At 53.5% G+C, this 20,876-nt stretch overlaps 1 protein-coding gene across 3 annotated transcripts; it reads left to right on the top strand.

Moving 5' to 3' along the window:
• The first annotated feature begins 100 nt into the window (after positions 1-100).
• Positions 101-20,155, top strand: EWSR1 (EWS RNA binding protein 1). 3 transcript variants are annotated; one of them, XM_032198998.1, is made up of 17 exons: positions 101-157; positions 1,912-1,948; positions 2,184-2,235; positions 4,405-4,528; positions 9,242-9,428; positions 10,674-10,841; positions 11,602-11,816; positions 12,315-12,495; positions 15,334-15,368; positions 15,909-15,941; positions 16,821-16,939; positions 17,550-17,679; positions 17,965-18,087; positions 18,170-18,347; positions 18,752-18,849; positions 19,478-19,748; positions 19,942-20,155. In XM_032198998.1, the coding sequence occupies exons 1-17, from the start codon at positions 145-147 to the stop codon at positions 19,979-19,981; spliced, it is 2,004 nt and encodes a 667-aa protein (XP_032054889.1). In that variant the 5' UTR covers positions 101-144; the 3' UTR covers positions 19,982-20,155. The 3 variants fall into 3 exon arrangements, with proteins under 3 accessions (XP_032054889.1, XP_032054888.1, XP_032054890.1); XM_032198997.1 differs by having other exon boundaries at positions 15,331-15,368; XM_032198999.1 differs by lacking the exons at positions 15,334-15,368; positions 15,909-15,941; positions 16,821-16,939; ... (4 more) ...; positions 19,478-19,748; positions 19,942-20,155 and adding an exon at positions 14,086-14,373.
• The last annotated feature ends 721 nt before the right edge of the window (positions 20,156-20,876 follow it).

The raw sequence follows: 20,876 nt of genomic DNA, 5'->3' as shown, positions 1-20,876 counted from the left end.
GACCGTACCATCCCCCTCCATCCCCCCCTCCCCCCCTTTCCCCTCCGCGGTTGGTACGTGCGGGCGGGCAGGGCGGCGCATGCGCAGCGCGGGGGCGGCGGCGGCGGCCGGACGTTGGGAGCGCGGAGGGAGGAAGGCGACAAAATGGCGTCCACGGGTGAGGGCGGCCCGGCCGCGCCGGGGGGGGACGGCACCGGCCGGGACGGGGCTGGAGGGCCCGGGGTGGGCTCCTCGGAGCCGGGGGAGAGCAGAGAGAGCTGGGGAGATCGGGGGGGAATCGGGGAGAGCGGCTGCGGGCTGTGGGGGCCTCGGGGGGGGAGGTAACGGCCTGTGAGGGGGGGGGGGAGGGTTCGCTGAGGGGGCTGTGAGGGCCCGGGTGGGCCTCAGGGCGCTGTGGGGCTGGGGATTGGCAGGGCTTTGTCCTTTTTATAATATTAGCGTGTTATAGTATGGCTGCTTTATTATATTATCCCTTTATAGTGTTTGTTTTATAACGTTAAGGCGTTAGGGCTGTGGGAGCGGGGCTGAAGCGTTTTAACGCGGGCCCGTTGTGGCGTGTGGAGCCTGGCAGGGCCCCGGGGGCCTGCCCCGACGCCTTCCCCGTGTGTCCTGCCCGTTGCTGCTCCCTGGGAGGCGATTTCCCTCTGACAGACATCCCCGCTGGTCGCAGCAGCTCCTCCAGTGTCACCCTGAGTCCTGCCAGCCGTGCAGGGAAGGGGAGCAGCCTGCCCCGTAAGCTCATATCTCCGTACGTTGGGATTGCACGCAGGCAGATCCACAGCCTCAGAGCTGCTGCTGGGTGCAAACGGCGGTTCCAGAGCGGTTCCTGGAGCCCCCAGCAGCTCGGTGGGAAGCAGAGTGGTGAAAGTTACACCCTAAGGGTGGCTGAGGGCTGTAGGAAGGCTTCAGGTGGGTTCTGTAAATTCGTAAAGCTCGCTTTTTTAATAGAGAGCGGCTTGTCCCAAGGTGCAATCAGAGCAGAGACACCAGAACGTTTCCCTGCGAGGGTCTGAGCAGAGCCCTGCTCCCGTTCAGCCTCTGAGTGCGGCTCAGTCGGATGCTGAAGCCCAGGCAGCAAACAGGAGCAAACTCTGAGCCCATTCCTGATCCTCGGGACCTTTCAGGTCCTGGGAGGGCTGGAGAAGCGCTCTGGCTGGAGAGGTTCTGTCAAAGCCATGGGTTTGCTCTAAAGCCTTGGATGGGAGCTGGAAGTGGTGACTTGGAGGGAAAACGTGCACGCAGGAGCTGTAAACGCTCAAATACAGCCTTGTAGTTGCCGCGTGGATGCGTTTCCCAGCCCTAGCAGCCAGACGGGCCAGCGCAGGCTTTTTCTGCTGGGGTTTTGGGGATTTCAGTTCTTTAAACCAGAGCGTTGGCACGGGCTGGGGATTTGGGGAAGGAATCGCTGCCAGCTGCCTGTTTGGAACCCTGATAGGGACAAGTGTTAGAACTTTCCAGCGATTTGTTTGTGTCCTTGAAAGTTAAATAGAAAGCGAAGTGTTGTCATTCCAACGGACCCGGAGCTTGCAACCTGGCCCTTTGAAACCAGGGGTTTTGTGAGTGTCAGCCCCGCAGTTTCTTTTGTTCCTAAACAAAACACCCCGCTGCCAGTCCCCTTGGGTGTTAGCCAAGGTGGCAGTTAAATTAAAGTAGGGTCATTTGAGATCAAAGTTGTGGCTGCGGGAGCAGCAGGAGCCATAAAGGGAAGAGGGGTTTTGTTTCCTTTAAAAAGGCTGAGAAAGTGCATTTACCTTACTCTTTGGAGGCTGGATTTCCAGCGGTTTATAGCGGTCCTTTGGAGTTGCAGGAGGAAATTCCAGCTGCTGCCTTCTTACGCTGTTAATTTTGTTAAGCCTTTGTTAACCTTTTTTTTTTTTTTTTTTTTTTTTAATTTTCCTTTTTCTCTTGCAGATTACAGTACCTACAGCCAAGCTGCAGCTCAGCAGGGGTAAGTCGCATCGTGCTCTTATCCCACCCCACAAAAAGGTGTGATGTGCGCGCAGTAACTGCGCTGTAGCCTCAGCTCGGCCGTGTGTGCGCATCCCAAAGGCTTTCCCCTTTTGCCTTGCCCTGGGATTTCATCGGGAGCCACCTGGATATGCCCAAATCATCCCGTGATGCATGCACTGCGTGAGCTGGGGGTGCGGGGGCACATTATAAATCTCTTCAAATTCCTTTTGCAGCTACAGCGCGTACGCACCTCAGCCAGCTCAAGGATACGCACAGACCACCCAGGTAATGCACGGGGGGGTTTGGGAAGCAGTTGCATGCCCCCAGTAAAGCACACAGCGCTCTGCCAGCCCCGAAACACAGCTTCAAAACCTGTCCCTAGAAATTGTCTTGTAGCTCCCCCCCAGCCTGCGCTGCTTGCTTCGAGTGAGAACTGCCCGACAGCAAGGAGCTTCAGCTTTCCCCTTCCTTGGCATTAGATCTTTTTTTTTTTTTTTTTTTTTTTAGATTAGATTTTTTTTTTTTTCTTAGGGTTGGAGATCTTTTCCAACCCTAAGGATTTTCTGATTCTGTATCCGAACCTGTTGCTGAGGGGACTGTAGAAGCCCGATTCCTGGGGCACATTTGACATTGAGGTGTCAGTGGGTGTTTAGTTAGTGGTGTAGGGGGGAGAGACTGATAAAAAAGAGGAGAGAGAGGGGAAATTATCGTGTCACAAACAACACAGTCGGAGAAATCAGGAGGAGGGGATAGATTTTTCATGGAGCTATTGTGGCTGAAACTATTAATTTTGTCAATTGGCTAGACTGCAAACTGCTGGCGATCTTTAAGAGGTGAATGAAATGATGCCTTTCTCATCCTTAGAATCCAAGCTCCTAAAACCACAGCTGTGTACGCCCTACAAGTGTGTTTTCGGAGCAGTCTGGGTTATTTTTTCCCCAGTATCTCCAAAGAGTGCTTTCTGAAAGGAGATCCCCGGCACTGAAAAACACACATCTATATTCTGGAGTCAAAACCAACCTCCCTGCATGTTACTGAGCAGCTTCAAATGGGTTAACCCAGCGGGGCTGTGTTCCTGCTGCCCACACCAGCCAGCTTGCAGCAGGCTGCTAAAAAAAACTTTATGAAAACCTTTGGTGCTGTGATACCTTTGCAAAAACACAGCCTTTACAGGGGGAGCACAGGCTCGCTGCTGGCATTTGGGTCGGCCAAAGGGAAAATGACAACACCTCGTGTTGTGAATAAATATATGGAGGGAGGACAAGGCGAGAGCTGGTGCCAGAGTACGGGTTGCACGGAAGGTGTGAGGAGGCTTCGATGTCCTTCAGAGCGAGGCTGCACAACCCGCTCCTCCCTCTCAGCTGTAGGCAGATGGCCATGGGGGGCTCGCGGGGTTTCCTGCCTCTTGTTGGGGTGAGCTTCCACTGGTGCTGGAAATCCCAGGCTGGTCGGAGTTTTGTTGAGATCTGTGGCTTGGCGAGGATCTGTGCTGCTCGTGAGCCAGGGAGAGGAGCTCACAGGTAACACAGGCTTAGGTCCCAAAAAGCATTTAACTGCCAAACTCCCCCAGAAACCAGCAAGTACCTCTGAAAATCCAGCTGTTAAGGCTTGTGTTTGTGCTGCTTCTTGAGCTGTACCCACAGTTTCACCCAAAACACAGCAGCTGACCACGCAGAGCTGTTAGAAGCTGCCCGGTGCCCGAGGTCTGGGCCAGCTGGGCCGTGGCATGGGGCTGAGGACTGCTGGCAAAACAGCAGCACCGGCAGCTCTGCGCTGAGCCAGCCACCCCGATCAGGCTGCTCTGAGTGCTCCTCGGGACCGAGCAAGGCAGCAGCAGTTCTTTAGTCTGGGTTTGAGCCTGAACTTGGGGTAAAACGTGAGCTGAGAGCTGATCTCTCGCCAACTGTGAGGGTGCTGGGGCAGGAGCAGCTGTAACCGCAGCAGTGGGGTGACCACAAGCCCTTGGATGCCCAATAATCTCTTATTTTTAAAACTGTTGACTAGTGGGCATGAAGAACATTCAAAACAACTTACTGAAATCTTAAACAGGCTTCTTCTAGTGAGTGCTGAAGGAGCTGACGTTGTTTCACCTCATGCAGCTCTGTCCTCTGGGTGGCCCCGCTCCCAGCAGTGCAGGTTAGCCCTCGGGAGGTCCCTGCGAATGTTCCCATGTGCCTGGGCGATGACAGGGAGCTGGGTGCTCTCCTGCTCTGCTTTACGTAGAGCAGAAGTGTGGTGTGAATACACAGGAGGCTCCCCCTGCCTCTGATCCTGGCTTTGAAAAGCTGCGTTTGTAAGGTCACTGCAGATCTGCGCTGAAACTTGCGGTAGCGCCCAGTCTTTGAGTAGCCTTGGCTTGGCTCAGGTTGCTTCCAGCAGGGCCCGCGTGCATCCGTGCAACGCGTGCGAGCGGCTTCTGTTTGGGAATTAAATTCGTGTCATTTTTCGGGGCAGACGTACGGGCAGCAGAGCTACGGAACGTACGGCCAGCCCGCTGACGCCAGCTACACGCAGCCGCAGACGACCGCCACGTACGGGCAGACCGCGTACGCCACGTCCTACGGGCAGCCCCCCACTGGTAAGAGCCGCGGGGCCTCGCACGGGCTGGGGAAGGAGCTGGGATCCGCTCCGTGGCTGCAGAGTGTGCTGTGCTTAACAGGAGCACGGCAGCACTCGTGGGAGGCTGCACTCTGCCTGCTTCTGAGCCCACACGGCGAGTTGGTGTCCTGAGCGCTCCCTGAAAACCAAATCCTGAAGGTGCTGCGTGCCCGTTCTGATAGCGTGCGCTCCACTTCTTGCCTTGTGCTTCCCACAAGGGACCAGCACAGGTCTGACTCCCGCTCGCTCCTGCATGCGAAGTGCCGGCTCATCCTGGGGAAGCTCGTGGTGTTAACCCTCCGGGTGTCACTTCCAGCACCAAAACCACCCAGCAGCGCAGCGCGCACAAGGACAGGGAGGATTGGCTGGGATGCAGTGGTTTGCAACCTCCACGCCTCTGTAACGAGCAGCTCTGAGAGGTGTGAGAGGTGTGGTTTGTGGGTAGAACTTCCTAAACACTGCAGACAGCCATGCCCAGATGCTTCAGGTGAACACAACCTTCCCGTTCCCTGAAGGACCTGGACTCTTTGAGCTGGAGTCCTGTACGTGTGAGCATCTTGATGTATGAAAGAAACTGTTGAGACCTCATTTAATTGTTGTATTTGGGCTGAATATTCAGGAGACTTCGAAAAAGAAAAGAGTTTTTCCTCCGAGCAGTGCCTTGGATACCCTTTTCTGCAGATTCACTCTTGGCTATGAGAGGCGTTGTGAATTGCTGTTGCAGTGGGAGCTTTCTTCAGTATTTCCTAAAGCACAGGAATGCTGGGACAGGCAGGAGATGTTCCTGGGGGGCACCTGGCCACAAAAACCACTGGGGAACCTCACGAGCAGGAGGTGGAGAGAAAATAACATCCCGTGGAGTAGATGTGTTGGACATCTTTGGTCTGGATGAGGAAAATATGCCTGGCAGGCAGCACGTGTCCCACAGGACGAGAAGCAGTGCCCTCTAGCCAGTGTCACCGCTGGTTATTTGCGGGTTTTCTCCTTGCCTTTACCAGGCCGTGGATGTAAACGGGCAGCAAAATGGATTTGGGGACTTCTCAGATTTTTCTTGGAAATGTTTGAGTCCCTTGGTCCGTACTGCTGACTCCGCTCCTGCAAGGGCTGTGCTTGTGCTTGTTCCTCAAGAGCAAATTTGCTGGAGTAATAATAATATCGGGTGTCTTTTCCGCAGGGCTTCTTGTGGAGGCAAAATGCTGTGTTTTTTTTTTTTTATCCAGAATAAAAGAAAGCTCAGGAAGTGGCCCAACGAGAGGTTGTATCAGGCCTTCACGTGCGATTTGCCTCAACCCGTGCAGCATGTCTGTGGCAGAGCTGGTGGCGTTGCTCTCGAGGCAGAGTGCCAGCTTGGATTTATTCTTCCTGTACCTGCCTCTCCTTCAGGAGCTGCGCAAAATGAGGCTGGTGGTGCTCAGAGCCTGTCACTGCCTCTGCCGAGTGCTCGTTCTGGCTTTCTGTACCACGCAGAGCCCACAGTGTGGCCCGGGGCGTGTATCCTCGTGTCCTGAGAGACCTGCAAGTTTCGCAGTTGAATTTCAGTTTCTTTTTCCTTGGCATCACCTTTTTGTAGCAGACAACTCACCGCGATTCTGCACTAACTTAAAAACCAAGTGACTTTTTTTTGTCTCTGTGTCTTTTTTTTTCTTGTAAGATGCCGTTGTTGCAGGGAAATTCGGATCCCGTGCAGATGTATGTGCCCTCTAGGGACTGTGTGCTTCAGTCTGGGGCTGTTCTAAGGTGCCTGGGGACATCTCGGGTGGAGCAGCCTGCCTCCAGCCTCCTTGCTCCCGTGGCTACAGGAGAAGGTGACTTGGTGGCCTCTGGTCCAGCCCCCGGGGTCAGGAGCCCACGGGCTCCTCTGCAGCTCTACCGGCAGCAAGTGGATTAGGGGATTAATCAGCACCAGCGTGCCTGCGGTCATGGTTTGCTCTTTAATCACTGCAGGATGTAAGCCTGAATTACAGGAGTAAATAAACAGCTGCAGCTGGGATGGTTATTGGCTTTCTAACAACGTCGGCCAGGGCCAAATGCAGCATTGCAAATCTCGAAGCATGGATCTGCTCTGCGTAGTCCAGCAGGAGCTCCTCGTGAAAGATAACCAGCTCCCACTTCTCTCTCCACCTGTGAAATTGCAGGCTGGATGTGTAAAGAGTTCCTCGTGTGTTCCGAATTGGGAAGTAGGCGCGCCCTGAGCTATGCCGGCTGCCCCAGTACCCTGCGATTACCTACCAGAATAAAGCAGGGAGAGGGCAGCTCCTGCTTCCCCTTCTCTGGAGCCTCGCTGGGAGGAGCGTGTGCCCAGCAGGAGCCGGCTTTCTTTGGGCTCGTGGACCCGTGGGGAGCTTCTGGTGCTGCTGGAATTGGAGAGAAGCCTCCGAAAACGCTGCTGGCTGACACAAAGCCTGCTTGTTTCAGAATAAACCTCTCTGACCACAGTTCTTAGCTCGATGCTCTCTGAGGACCAAAACCTGCGAGCTTGCCCTCTCTGCATGAAGATTTCCTAGACTTCAGTGAGGGTTTTGCTCGCAGGCATGAGTGCTTGGAGAGGAAACTGAGCCACGTCACTGGACTTCTTAAAGCAGGCTGTCAAAGTGCTGCTGTTCCCCTTTCCTTGCAGTGTTTGCTCTGCAGATCTGCCACTTGTCTCGTTAACTGGCGAGGGGAGGAGGGAGAAGCGACGCTGTGTAAACGGCCCCTTCAAAAACACAGCTCCTGAGGGTTTTCTGAGTCTTTAAACTGCTCTTGCTGAAACCAACACGTGGAGCAGCGGGATGTTAAATCGCTGCTTGTTCTTTTTTTGGTGCAGACGCTTCCCGCTGAGCGCACTTGCTCAAGCGAAACGCTCCTTCTAGAGCCGGGGCAGGAAAGCTCAGGATGATTTTCCCCCCGTGCACAGCCAGGTACCAGCAAGCCCGCTCCATGCGGGAGGCCAGTGCTGCCATACCCACGAGGGTCCCAGTTTGGGAAGATTTCGGCTGTGGCCCTGGGACCGCTGCTCCCCGGGGCACAGCTGTGCCCAGGGGCTGTGGTTTCAGCGGCACGCACGTCACACTGCACTTACGCAAGCAGCAGGTTTTTTTAATAAGCGCTCAGGCCTCAGCCAGTTCAAGTAAGAATTCCTTCAGCTTCTGGTGTCGGCTCTCTGGGGGCTCACACTGAAGAGTTTGGGCTGTTTAAATTCTTCTGAGGCACCAAAACCCCTTCAGCATCGTTTCGCTCCCCCTTTTCAGTAACACTTGGAACAGGACTTGGCTTTTCAGTGAGCCTCTCTGCACCAAGGAGCAGCTGAATGAGCAGAAGTGATTTGCTGGTGGCTCCTGCCGTTATCCCCTGGTGGGAGGGGAGCTTGCTCGCCTGCCTCAGTGTTTCCAGCCAGCTTTGGTGTTTCCAGCTTGGCAGCAGCGTGCAGTGGAAGCCAGCCCGTGGCATTCAGGAGGAGGGCGGCAGCGTGATAAGCCTGTGAGCACAGGAGGCACTGGGCTTTTGGAGCAGGCAAGGGCTTTTGGGCTGGCTGTTGCAGGTGGCAAAAGGGGAAAGGCTTCTGCCTGCTCAGAGCCCTTTCATCAGCATCCTGGGACTAACTGGAGAGCCCGAGAGTAACAGCAGGATGGGAAGCTGCAGCTTGTTTTTTCAGGTCTGCTTGCGGACTTCTCACTTCTCCTTTTGCTTCTCTTGCTCTGTACTCGCGGGCTGGAGAGGCCTGGTTTTGTAGCAAAGTGCAGTGAGGTTGGAAGTGCTGCTGTGCCTCAGGAGGGTGTGCTGGATGAGGGGAAGGAGCTGCAGCCATACGCTGTGTTCTGCTGGAAGTGCTTTCATCTGGGAAACGAGGGAGTCGCAATAAAGAGCTGGGCGCAATGTGCCTGAAACGCTTTGTAATTAGAAGAGTATGTCACAAGTGTCCCCTGTTTAATCAAAATATTAAGCGATGGAGAAGCTGTTACCTTAATTGATGCAATTAAGATCACCTCAGTAAGACTGAGGCCAGTTGGCTGCTTTCTGGCAATCGTTTTGTGTTTTTAGGAAGTGAGCTTTTGCTAAGAAAATCTGTAATTGATGGCTTTCTGGGTAAATCTTTTTTTCATAATTTGAAAATGTGCTTGCAAGGTTCTTAATGATTTAAAAAAAAGCCACCATGGCAGTATCTGGTTTATGGTTCTCTGCTGACAAGCCAAGTGGTCAGCTGCATTGCCTAGTGACAGCTGCTGGTACGGCTAATCTAAACGGAGCTGCTTTGGGGTCTTGGATATTCTCGTAAAATCGTTCAGAAATAAATGTGTGTGAGCCCTGAGCTTTTCATCTTAAGCAAGCTGAACTTCTGAGAGGAACAAAGGCACATAAAACATCAAAAAACAGGCACGTAAAGTAGCTTCTGACCTTTCTGTTACATTAAAGCAAATGTGATGTGCTCCCCTTTAGTTTCTAGGATTGCTGATTTAACACAATACTGCCTAAATGGCTCAGAAAGACCTCTCGTGTCAGCCTTGTGCCACTCGGTGCTTCTGCTTCTCCAAAAAGCTGCCAGGATGGGGCAGAGCTGGGGGAGGCTGGGGTTTCCCAGGGCAGGGCTCTCTCGGAGGGAGGTGACAGGGTGCTGTGGGTCGGTCTGCGGAGGTTTGTGAGGTCTGGCACACAGCGAGCAGGAGCGAAGCAGTCAGAAAGGTCCCTAATCTGACCCGGCTGTCCTCTGTTGTAGGTTACACGACCCCGACCGCCCCCCCGGCCTATAGCCAGCCCGTGCAGGGGTACGGCACGGCCGCCTACGATACCAGCACCGCTACGGTTACCACCACCCAGGCTTCCTACGCAGCTCCGTCCGCTTACGGCACCCAGCCTGCCTACCCTGCCTACGGGCAGCAGCCAGCAGCGTCCGCTCCCGCAAGGTAACGGGGATTTCCATCGTCCTCCTCTGCTCTGCTGGTGGGGAGAGCCCCCCCCAGGACGCTGCCTGCTGAGCTGGGGCCCGCAGGTTTTGCTTCCACCTTTCTTCCGCCTGTTGCACTCGAGCTTTGCTGCAGCTGCAGCTGATCCCACCGCCTCTCCAGAGCTGGGGGAAGCAGTGTAGGTAGCTTCTGCTCCGGCACAGTGAGTCAGCGCCGTTACTGGGAGATGGGGAGAGCAACCAAGCAGCAAAAATGGGCTCTTGACTCATGATCTAGACCAGAAAATGGATGAGTCTGATGTGATCCTGAGTCACGGGGTTGCTAGGATGATGTTATGCCCTCTCAGTTCTTGAGTGGGTGCACATGCTGAAGACAATTTCCTTTTTAAATCTCTTGTGTCTGGACACTGTCGATAGCCTGTTCAGCCTAATTGTTCGCTCAGGATAGGAAAGGTTTAGGATACGGAATGGAAACTTACTTAGTAATGAGCAAAAACAGCTTTATGCGTCTGCCTGATGTTTGCTGTAACTGTTCCTGTAAGGAAAGCCAGAGCTTGACAGCCCTGTCTGTATCTATCAGATTACATTTAAGTATGAATCCTGATGCCATTTTAAGTAATTTTACCCAGCTTGTAGTTCAACTCTTTTTAGCTCTGATAAACGCTTTGAAATTCGAAGCAGCGTGGGACAATTGTAAAGGAAGAGGACATGCAAATCGCATGCAAAGAGCTATCTTTATTTTCAGGCCTTGAGAGTTAATAACAAACATCCTTTCCCTTTCACCAGCAATATCTGCCTGCAGTGGTTTTGCCAAACAATAGTGCCTGTAACTGGCAGCATTTCTGTCTCCTTTTGAGCTGATTGTTTAGGAGCATTGTGCAAAAACAACTAGAGCAGAGGGGCGATGCTGCTGACCGCCTTTCCTGGCCAGTTCACATCCTCTGCTCCTCCCAGAGCCAAAGCCTAAGCCCCTCGCTGTAGGTTTCATGATGCAGCTGGTAAACAGATGCTGTAGTTCTCTTTTATGCTCTCAGCTCAGGATGTTGTCTGGGCCTTTTCTGGTAGCAGGGGAGTGTGCAAATATCCAGTCAGCAGCTGGTAAAACATTTAGGGCTCAGTGTGCCTCTGTGAGCCAGCACCAATGTGGTGCCAGCTTGTAACGCCTCCCAAAGAAAGCGTGCTGGGGTGGGATCTGAGGTGGGGCTTTGTACCAGGCTCCCATTAATTGTTCACTGCTGCTTTTCAGACCCCAGGATGGCAGCAAACCAGCAGAGACCAGCCAGCCGCAGTCCAGTACGACAGGCTACAGCCAGCCCAGCCTAGGCTATGGACAGAGCAACTACAGCTACCCTCAGGTGCCTGCCAGCTACCCGATGCAGCCGGTCACTGCTCCTCCCTCCTATCCTCCTACCAGGTAATTCTTTCAGAAAGCGAAGCCTCGTGCGGCTAGCCTGAGAATTTTGGGGTTCACTTGGGCAAAAGGATTTTTTTTCCTCAAGGGATTTCAAATGAACAAGCGTAGAAGGAGGTTTGGTGTCCTGGAAGGAGGGAGGCCTGTTTCTGGTTGGGTGGTACTTGTCCTAGGGAAGATGAGGCTAGAATCGGGTACAGAAACATCTCTGCCTGCACACCTGAAGTGGCAAGCCAAAACAGTGAAAAATGTTTTTTAAGAAATTCCTCAGCTGTAGTGTATGAAAGTGAGCTTTTACTGCCTCATTACGCGTGGTTTTGAGAAGGAGCTCACCCCTTTCCCAGAGGTGTCTTTGATGTTTTGATGCTGACTGCTAGAGCGTATGTTTTGAAGTGTTCAAAGCCTGAAGTGCACGAGGGGACAAGTTTTACTATCCATCATCTGAAAGTATTTCAGCACTGAAGCGGAAGGGGAGGCTGTTAGCTGTCTTGCCTCTGACTTCTGCCCTTGCACTTCAGCCTCTTCCTAGAGGTAAACAGTGAACGGTCACGTTGGTTCTGTTTGTAGCAGTCTACCAGGTTTATTCTTCCTCTTGCCATCAGGCCAGGCTCCATAGGATGACTTCACCTTTTTAAGTGGTTTGCGATGGTGCATATGGCTTCTAATTGCCTTACTGCCCGGCGTGAGCCAATTCTGCAGCCTAATGCACACGTGGCGGTGCGTTGGCTTATCTTCCCGTCTTCTTAATGCCTTTGTCTTCCAGCTACTCCTCCACGCAGCCAAGCAGTTATGATCAGAGCACTTACTCCCAGCAGAGCACCTACGGGCAACAGAGCACCTACGGCCAGCAGACTAGCTATGGCCAGCAGAGCAGCTACGGGCAGCAGCCGCCCCCAACGAGTTACCCACCCCAGACGGGATCCTACAGCCAGGCCCCAAGCCAGTACAGCCAGCAGAGCAGCAGTTACGGCCAGCAGAGTGAGTGTGCTTAGCAGAGCTGCGGGATTGGTGAGGAAAGGGTCGGTCTCCATCACCCTTGCAGGGTGAGCTGTCTCTGAGGGAGGCTTTGAGTGGCTTTATTTGGGTCTGAAGGATCTGAGCTTGAGGCTGTGCTGAAGGGAGCACACTGTAGCTGGTTTTTGCCCTCGCTCACTGACAGACAGCTTGTCTAGCTCATTAGACAATTATGATGCTCCCCTCAGCGTGGGGAAGGTGGGCAGATGGTTGGAAAACACAGAAATGAGAAATACAACTCGATACAAACAACTTGGTGACTGTTCTGCAGAGGGCAGACTGGTAGGGCCTGCCTTAAAACCCAGTTCCCCAAGTGGCACATCACTCCTTAAGTGCTGTAGCAAACACCTTTCATGTGATACTGTCCCTTCTCGTGCTGAAGGTATGGAGAAAGGCTTTAAAAGGGGACAGGACCCACTCTTGTCTGCAGCTCTCTGATGTTTTTGTTACAAACTTCCTCAGGCTCGTTCCGTCAGGACCATCCTAGCAGCATGAACGTATACGGACAGGAATCCGGAGGCTTTTCAGGCCCAGGAGAGAACCGGAATATGAGCGGCCCTGATAACCGGGGCAGGGGAAGAGGGGGATATGATCGTGGAGGCATGAGCAGAGGTGGGCGGGGAGGAGGACGCGGTGGAATGGGGTAAGAGCAAATCTTTTCTCCTTTTATCTAATTCTGTTTCACCCCTAGGATTTGAAATGGAAAGAAGGGACTGAAAGGTTGACGTTCCCAGCTGTGCTTCCATGGAGAGCATCTCTGTAGCAGCGTTGCTTTATTCCATGGAAATATTATCTGAGGGGGAATAGGAGCAGGACGTATGTTTTTTTTTCTGTCCTGCAGCTGGTTGGGCTCGGGGGAACTAGGGGTATTGCTAAACCTGCAACTTTCAGCTCCCTTCGTGGTCGTGCAGAGGTGAAATCCTCTGTGGGGTTTAACAGTAACTTTGGGTTGAACACACACAAACCTCCCGCCAGGTCCAGGAGTCAATTCCTGTGCCTCACTCGCTAGTGGGGACTTTGAGAGTTCAGGTATGTACAAGGCAGAAGCCTGGTGTCAGCCTCTTCGCCTTAGCGGTAGCATGCCGAGCTGCGTCTGTACGTGTATGTGTGGGGCTGATTGCTGCTGGTGAAGCCGTGACTCCGAGTGGCCAGAACGCTTGGAGCTTGGCTGGAGCGTGAAGAAAAAAAAAAACCCGAGGCCGTATAAAGCTCTGGCTTGACTTCCAGGACTGCTCCCCGTTGGAGCTTTCAGGTGCTCTAAATCAGTTTGGCCATTTTAACTGATGGCAAAACCTGGTTTGGTAAACCTGTGTCTGCAGGTCAGCAGGTCGTCTCCCTGCCCGTGCTGTTTGTTTGGATAGAGGCGAGGAAGGAGGACTGGTCCCAAAGGCGAGGAAGAGGAGGAAGATGTAGCTTTGTGTGTGTTCCATCCCTTCGCACCTTAGGTCAGAGCTATGCAGAGCGTCCGTAGATGCTCGCCGGAGATGTGGCACGGGATGCAAAGCGCTGGCCCTCGTATTTTGGCAGGGCAGGTGGAACTGCAGCTCCTCGCTGGTAGGCAACCTCTTGAGCTGCTTGAGTGCCTGGTGGCAACCGGAGCTCGGCAAGCTACAGTCCCACTCTGCATAGCTCTGTCGAAGTGAATTGAAGTGGCGTGAAATCTTTATCAGAGAAATGCAACCACCAACGCGTGGAAACAGAAGAAAAAAGCCTTGCTCGTGTTGGGACACATCTGGCTTGAATTGGCTCGAGTGGAGTAGGGTTCCACGGTTCTGCATAAAGATTTCACCCATGATGTATTTATTTCTCTAATGGTTTAAAGTAGATGTAGACACTTGAAATGTCTGTCATCACATCTTAAAATTTCTAGCCCCTCTGGAGTTTCTCGTGCCAAAGATGTATCATTTATCTCTAATTCCACGCCGTAATCCCAGCATAAATTACGTATTTAGCGATTTCCACCTGACTAGACCATAAAAGAGGGCCCCCTGCTCTATGGACGTAGACTTTCTGCTGTCCATGGAAAAGGTGGCCTTCCTATGAGCACCCAGGGGCAGGTAGGGGAACTCGGCCCTTCTTATTATGCTGTGGTGATGGATTTCAGTGTCTCCAGCAGGTAAGGAGCTCGATGTTATTAACGTGCCCTTTTTCATTGACTCGATTATTTTATATTTTCATTGGCTGTTAAACATGGAAACTTTTTAACATGCTTTGTCGCATTTATATGCTACAGGTTACAAAGTGAGAGCCTTGTATACACTTCAATACTTAAAAAGTACCCGTACTCAGTACTCAGCCGGCAGCATAATGAAAAGTGGGACTAGACACGGTGTCCATATGGAGAGGAAAAATATACATAGAATATTTTTAACCAAATGTATTCATTGTATAAATGGAATCCTTCTGTAACTTTGGTAACTGAATACTTGTTGTTTGGTAATAAAACCAGAGGAGGTATACTACTTAAGAATTGTGTAACGTTAAAAAAAAAAAAAAGTGTAAACGTATATGTTTAAAAAGAGAGACATTACGTAAATGGTGTGTACTTTAACAAAAGGAGGCAAAGCTGCATGCAACAGCTTGAAACTGTGTATTGACAACTTTTTTTTTCCAGTATTAGAGGTGCAATACTTGCTAGAAAATAGTGGTGCTCTCCCTCCTCTGCTCGTCTCCTTCAAAACAGCTTTTGTCTTGCCAAAAAGAGAAAGAAACGACAAAAATCCTTTTCAGGTGGCATTTTCCTAATTAACCAGCACTTGAAAGCAGTCCTAAAGCGAAAGCTTCAGCCAAAGCTTTCGATGAAAGCTGCGGCCGTGAGTTTGCATTGGCGCGTGCCAAAATCTTCGGTCCCGGTCTGTGTCCACAAAGCTGCACCCCAGGCCTTCGAGCCCTCGCTGTATTCTGTAAGTTCTCCTTCCACAGAGACTTGTTAAATTCAGTAGCGACCTGAATGTATGGCTTTATACCGAGGTTTTAGCGGAAATGTCATCTGAACTGTGTTGTAGGCATCGCGTATGGTTGTCTCCTACCTTTTAACTGTTAATGTCAGGGACCTGCGGGCTCGTTTCGCGCTCGTGCTGCGAGAGGCTGAGGGTGCACCTTTATGTACACACAGAGGGGAGGGAGTTGACCAGCGAACGACCCAGTGATTATTTTTATTTGGAATAAAAGCGCAATTTGTAATGCACGAAAACATTTTTTGCCAAGTATTGCACTGATAATACCCCTACTACAAGTAAATGGAAGGGTACCGACAGCAAAGTGGTGTCTAAAACCAGACAAGCGAGGTTGTGTATGTAAAGGAAATTTGAGCAAGCTGCCCTGAAGAAAGGCATAGTGACAAGATGAGAGAGAGAGAGACAGATGCATTGTTTGGAGATGTTTAGCCAGTGCCCTTCTTCCCAGTGAGCCGCAGAGGCTCAGAGCGGTACTGGCTTTGTAAAGGGAAAGGCCTTCATTTCTTCGTTTATCCCCCCAGCAGCGCTGGAGAGCGAGGTGGCTTCAATAAGCCTGGTGGTAAGTTTTTGAGCATTACAATGGATAGTGTTAAAAAAAAAAAAAAAAAAAATTGCAGTCAGTTTTTAGAAAAAGTGTAATTTTTATTAGTTTAAGTGGTTAAAATGACATGTGCAACAAGACTGTAATGGGTACTGCCGGCAATGCCTAGGGGTATGCGGTTACAGGACACAGGGTAACTCGGAAGAATTGAGAAACCACTTCTGTAATTTGGGGAAAATAAATGGTTTGGATTTGATAAATTTTTTTCTTTAAAAGTAACTTTTTATTAATGAACTTAAAACCGATTGGCCTGGTAAAGCATTAAAAAAAAAAAAAAAAAAAAGCGTAATAGTGGTTAATGGTTTGAAAGGCTGCTAAAACTAGCGAACCGATCGCCAAGTAAAGGTGCATTGCTGACGTTTTTGCAATGCGGGTCAATTCGAGTTTAACCAACGCCATCGAATGGTGGTTATAAGTAGATAGTATTGTGTGTGTCGGTCCTTCAGCCCGCAAGGCGTGCACTAACACAGCTTCTTATGATTCTCTCCTGACTGGCAGGACACATGGAAGAAGGACCGGACCTTGACTTAGGTAATTGCAAATAACTGCTCGCAGTCCCTCCCAGGCTCGTGAAATTGCGATTTCTGTGCTTCTCCTCTGCTCGGGATGAGGGCTGGAGCCGTGGAAGATGTTACCCTGTGTCTGACCCTTCTGTAGAAGGAGCACGAGGATGCTCTGCACTTGCAGTCCCTTTGTGGCCAGTTCATTCATTCCTTTATTCCTGACTCATGAGATCGTGGACTGGTGGAAAACCACAGGTGTTTGTGAGAGGCTTACGCTTCTCCGTGGGAACCAGGGGCTGTTTGAGGAGCTGCTCTGTGCAGCAGAAAGCACAATTCAGCATGGGGCTTGTAGGTGCTTGTCCAGTAGTCCCCTTCCTCCTCGTGCCACACTGGCCTGCAGCCCTGTAGCTCTTTCCTTCCTCCTGCACAGGCACGTGGCAGTTCAGTGTCAGCCTGCCAGGAGCAGCGCCTTGCTCTGACGGCTGAGAAAAGCGGGGATTAGTGCAGCAAAGAGAGGGCGAGCATCCCTCTGCAGGAGCAGGAAGGATGCGAAGGCGTGTTGTGCCTTTGGCTCTTCCTCGTGTCTCCCCTCAGAGGTCTCCCGTTACCCCCAGGTGGCCTAACCGTGCCGTTTGCTTTGTGCTGGGAGGGTCTGGGTGTCTGTCTGTCTGTCCCTCTGCAGGGAGCAGAAGAGGCAGCCAGCACCTTCAGAGCGGAGCTGCCTCCCTGCCTTTAGCAGCTGGTGCAGGGTCACCACTCTCAGTGCCTGCATTCCCACATCATTTGGGGTAAATGCACCCGTTAAAAGAGGAGCCGCAGCTGGCCGAGGGGCTGATGTGATCCGAGGGCTCTGTGCCACCAAACCACTGCCTCTGCTCGCCCAGTGACTCTATGAATTGTCTCCTAGGCCCCCCTATGGACCCAGACGAGGACTCAGACAACAGCTCGGTGTATGTGCAGGGACTCAATGATAATGTGACCCTGGAGGATCTGGCAGACTTCTTCAAACAGTGCGGGGTCGTCAAGGTGAGAGGAACCCATGTGCGCAGCTCAGCTCCTGCCCACCTCCAGCGGGCAGAGCACAGGGAAAGGGACTGGGTTTGCCCACCCCCTCCCTGCCCAGCGTGTCACTTGTCCCCACCAGCAGCTGGCCACATCTGCCTGGGCAATAAGCCCACCACGTTCTGGGGCTGCCCTGTAGCTCCAGCTTTCCCAAAGAGCCTCAGCAGGATTTGTCCCTCGGCATCTCCACGAGATGTGTGCAAGCAGCAGCGCTTCCAGTCCTGCGGGAAGGAAGCGTGGCTGTGGATCTGCTGGTGGGATGTGACAGCTTGAGGGATCGGGGTGGGGGAGGATGTGGAGAGGCTGCAGCTCAGTCCTTGCAGCAGCAGGTGCTTGCAGGAGAGGCTGCTGGGCTAGGCAGTGCTGTCTGGGGCCGGTTCCTCATTTGTTTGCCTATCTGGGGAGGAGCTGTCACACGCAGTAAGCCAGAGGGCCCTTTTTTCTGCCATGGGGATGCCTAAGAGAGGCTCACCTAGGAAGCCCGTTGTCTCAAATGGAGGCGGAACAGAGAAGAGAATCCCCGCTCAGCACACAGGGCTGTGTGACTGGCGGTGACGTTTTGGTGTCCTGCTAGATGAACAAGAGGACCGGGCAGCCTATGATACACCTCTACATCGACAAAGAAACCGGCAAGCCAAAAGGAGATGCCACGGTGTCGTACGATGACCCATCTACTGCCAAAACAGCTGTCGAATGGTTTGATGGTGAGTACGTGGGCTGCGTTTTGGGATGGGTTTGCCTCATGACTGAATGTGTGTCTGACAGAAGTCAGCAGTTCTGTCCTCTGCATGGAGGCCAGCAGTGATGTCAGGCTCATGCCTAAAAAAAAAACTAAAAAGTTCCTAGTTTTAACTGGACCAGGTAAGCTTGGTACGACGGGCGATGTTTTCCATGTGGTCAGGGACTCTGCGATGCGTGTGATGCCAGGGTCTGGCCGACAGTGGACACCCCGGCTCGCAGTGAGGCTCTTGCCCTTGTGTTCCTCCTAGGGAAGGATTTCCAGGGCAGCAAGCTGAAGGTTTCCCTCACGCGGAAGAAGGGCCCGATGAACAGCATGAGGGGCGGGATGCCGCCCCGTGAGCAGCGGGGAATGCCTCCCCCTCTCCGCGGAGGTAACAGCAGCTCCCCCAGCCCCAGAGGGGCCGTGTCCTCCAGTTTGGCTCGTTCCTGTCCCTAACGCTGCCTTCCTTACAGGGCCGGGGGGGCCTGGAGGCCCGGGGGGGCCCGGCGGCCCGAGCGGCCCCATGGGCAGGATGGGAGGCCGAGGAGGAGACAGGGGCGGCTTCTCCTCCCGAGGACCCAGAGGATCCAGGGGAAACCCCTCCGGGGGCAGCGTCCAGCACCGCGCCGGCGACTGGCAGTGCCCCAACCCGTGAGTACCCCACAGAGACCCCTCCCCAGGCAGCTACCCGCACCGTGTCACCTCATGTCACCTCGTGTCACCACGTCACACGAGGACCTGGCACCTGCATAACCGCCCCAGGGCAGGGAGAGAACCTCGGGCTGTTAGAGCACCGCAAGGAGCCTTTTGTTTGAGGCGCTGGCTGACACAAATAGGCCCTTCTCAAAAGCAAAGGAAGTTCCTTCCACCGTGCTGTGGGCTTGCTCCGGGACTTGCTCCAGGTCCCGCTGACCAGCCTTTGTGTTTCCTGCGCCCGGACGTGGTGTTGTTAGGTGGCCGTGGTGTTGTTAGGTGGCCACGCAACGCTTCTGAGCCTTACCTAACCAGCAATGCACTCCCGGTCTTTGCTGACTGTTTGTTTTTTTTTAACCTAGGGGATGTGGAAACCAGAACTTTGCCTGGAGAACAGAGTGCAATCAGTGCAAGGCTCCTAAGCCAGAAGGGTTTCTGCCACCTCCGTTTCCCCCTCCAGGTACGTGTGTGACAGAGTTCAGGGCTGGGCCGGGCCGATGGCACAGAGGTTTCCAGGAGTGCCACGAGGGCAGTCAGCTGCCCCGGGCACTGTTCTAGGGATGTTTTAGGGAGTGGCTGCTCCCTGCCCCGAGAGCTGCTGGGGAATTATCCCTTTTCTGAGCTGTGAGGCAGAGGCTGGGACTGCTCTGACCTCAGCCTCTCCCACACTTCCCTGAGCTGCCAAGTCTCTTCTGTGGGGCTGTCGCTGACGCTCCAGTTCCCCACAGCTCCACTTTGACCTCATTACTCCCAGGCAGTGCCCTCTTAACGAGCCCCCCATCCCTCCTGGCTCTCGAGGAGGCTTCCTTGCCACGATCCATCAGCCACTGGGCCCCCTCCAGCCCAGGCAGCTCTTTGCTGCGTTTGGTTCTGCAGCCCTGGGTGTAACAACCTCTGTGTGTGCAGGCAGCACCTCCTGTCCCCAACTTCATTTACCCCCCAGCTCCTGCCCCTCACCCCGTTTCAGTGCCCTGGGACATCCCTGGTCGAGGAGGGGACGGGTTGGAAGGGCTGGAGCGGCGTCTGGCTGTGGCAGGCTCTGGCTCTGGTTGCTCCGAGCTTTTTTTTTTTTTTTTCCTTCCCTCCAGGAGGAGACCGCGGCAGAGGCGGCCCCGGGGGGATGCGAGGAGGAAGAGGAGGAGGGGGCCTCATGGACCGCGGGGGACCCGGTGGCATGTTCAGAGGCGGCCGCGGCGGAGACAGAGGTGGCTTCAGAGGTGGCCGGGGCATGGATCGAGGTGGCTACGGAGGAGGAGGCCGGCGAGGAGGAGGACCCGGAGGCCCCCCTGGCCCCCTGATGGACCAGATGGGAGGCGGAGGCAGAGGCGGCAGGCGTGGAGGACCAGGAAAGATGGACAAGTGCGTGGGGCAGCGGGCTGGGGGCCGGGAGGGCTCTGCCCTGAGAAGAGCAGGGAGGGAGGGAGGTGCGAGGGCACGGGGAGACCCCAAATGGTGGAAATCAACACGGGGGGGGGCAGCCGGGGTGATCCTGGAGCCCCCAGCTGGGAGGGACACCCCGTTATCTCCCCTGACCCAGGCTCTTTCCTTGCAGGAGTGAGCACCGCCAGGAGCGCCGAGACCGGCCCTACTAGAGGCAGACCCCGCAGAGCTGCATTTACTACCAGATTTATTTTTTAAACCAGAAAATGTTTTAAATTTATAATTCCATATTTATAATGTTGGCCGCAACATTATGATTATTCCTCGTCTGTACTTTAGTATTTTTCACCGTTTGTGGAGAAACATTAAAACCAAGTTCAACGGTAGCGTGCCGAGTTATTTTTCCTCCCCTTTTCCCCCCCCCACCCCTTTTAAAAAAAAATGGTTGTTTAACTCCCACTAAACCGCTGCGCCCCCCCTGTTGTGAGCATGCTCGTATCACCGTGTGCCACCCCCGGAGGTGGCGACTAACTGTAACGATGTTAATGGTTGTGATGGTTTTTTTTTTTTATTATTAAAAAAAAAAAATAAAATAAAATTCCCGATGTTTATAAACGTACCACTTCTGGCCTCTCTTCGGAACGTCACCCCGGTGGGTGCAGCAGCCTGGAGGAGCCCCTTTAGTCCCTTCTGTGCCTTTGGGGGGCGGTGGGCCCGTGTCCCCCTTGATCCAGGACCCCAAAAGCCAGCAGAGCTTTCCCCTGGGTCTGCTGAGCCCCTGTGGGGTCCAGCTTGTGCTGACCCCGCGGGAAGGGGATTTGGGATTTCCCCTGCTCTGCCCTCCTTGGGGTGGGGGGCAAGCACCCCAGGGACCTCTTTTGGACCCCGCTGCTTGGGGTGACAGCAGCAACCGCTGCCCTGGGGGTCCCGGAGCCGTGCTCCTGCCTCAGTTTCCCCCTCTTGGTGGGGTTGGGGCCAAATCCTGCTCCTGCACTGAGCCCCCCCCCCCGTGTGTCTCCCCCAGGGCCACCCTGGGGTGCAGGGGCTGGATGCTGGCTGTGTTCCCACGTCCCCTTCCTGTCCCCATGGCTGTGCCCCCCCCATGTC

This window comes from Aythya fuligula, chromosome 17 (assembly GCF_009819795.1).
Source record: "Aythya fuligula isolate bAytFul2 chromosome 17, bAytFul2.pri, whole genome shotgun sequence".
NCBI classification, from domain to species: Eukaryota; Metazoa; Chordata; class Aves; order Anseriformes; family Anatidae; genus Aythya; species Aythya fuligula.
This window is presented reverse-complemented; position numbering and strand designations above follow the sequence as displayed.

Excerpts from the sequence above, each read along its gene's own strand:
- EWSR1 (XM_032198997.1), top strand. Across the intron at positions 1,949-2,183 it reads CAAGCTGCAGCTCAGCAGGG|CTACAGCGCGTACGCACCTC; the intron begins GTAAGTCGCATC and ends TTCCTTTTGCAG. Across the intron at positions 9,429-10,673 it reads GCAGCGTCCGCTCCCGCAAG|ACCCCAGGATGGCAGCAAAC; the intron begins GTAACGGGGATT and ends GCTGCTTTTCAG.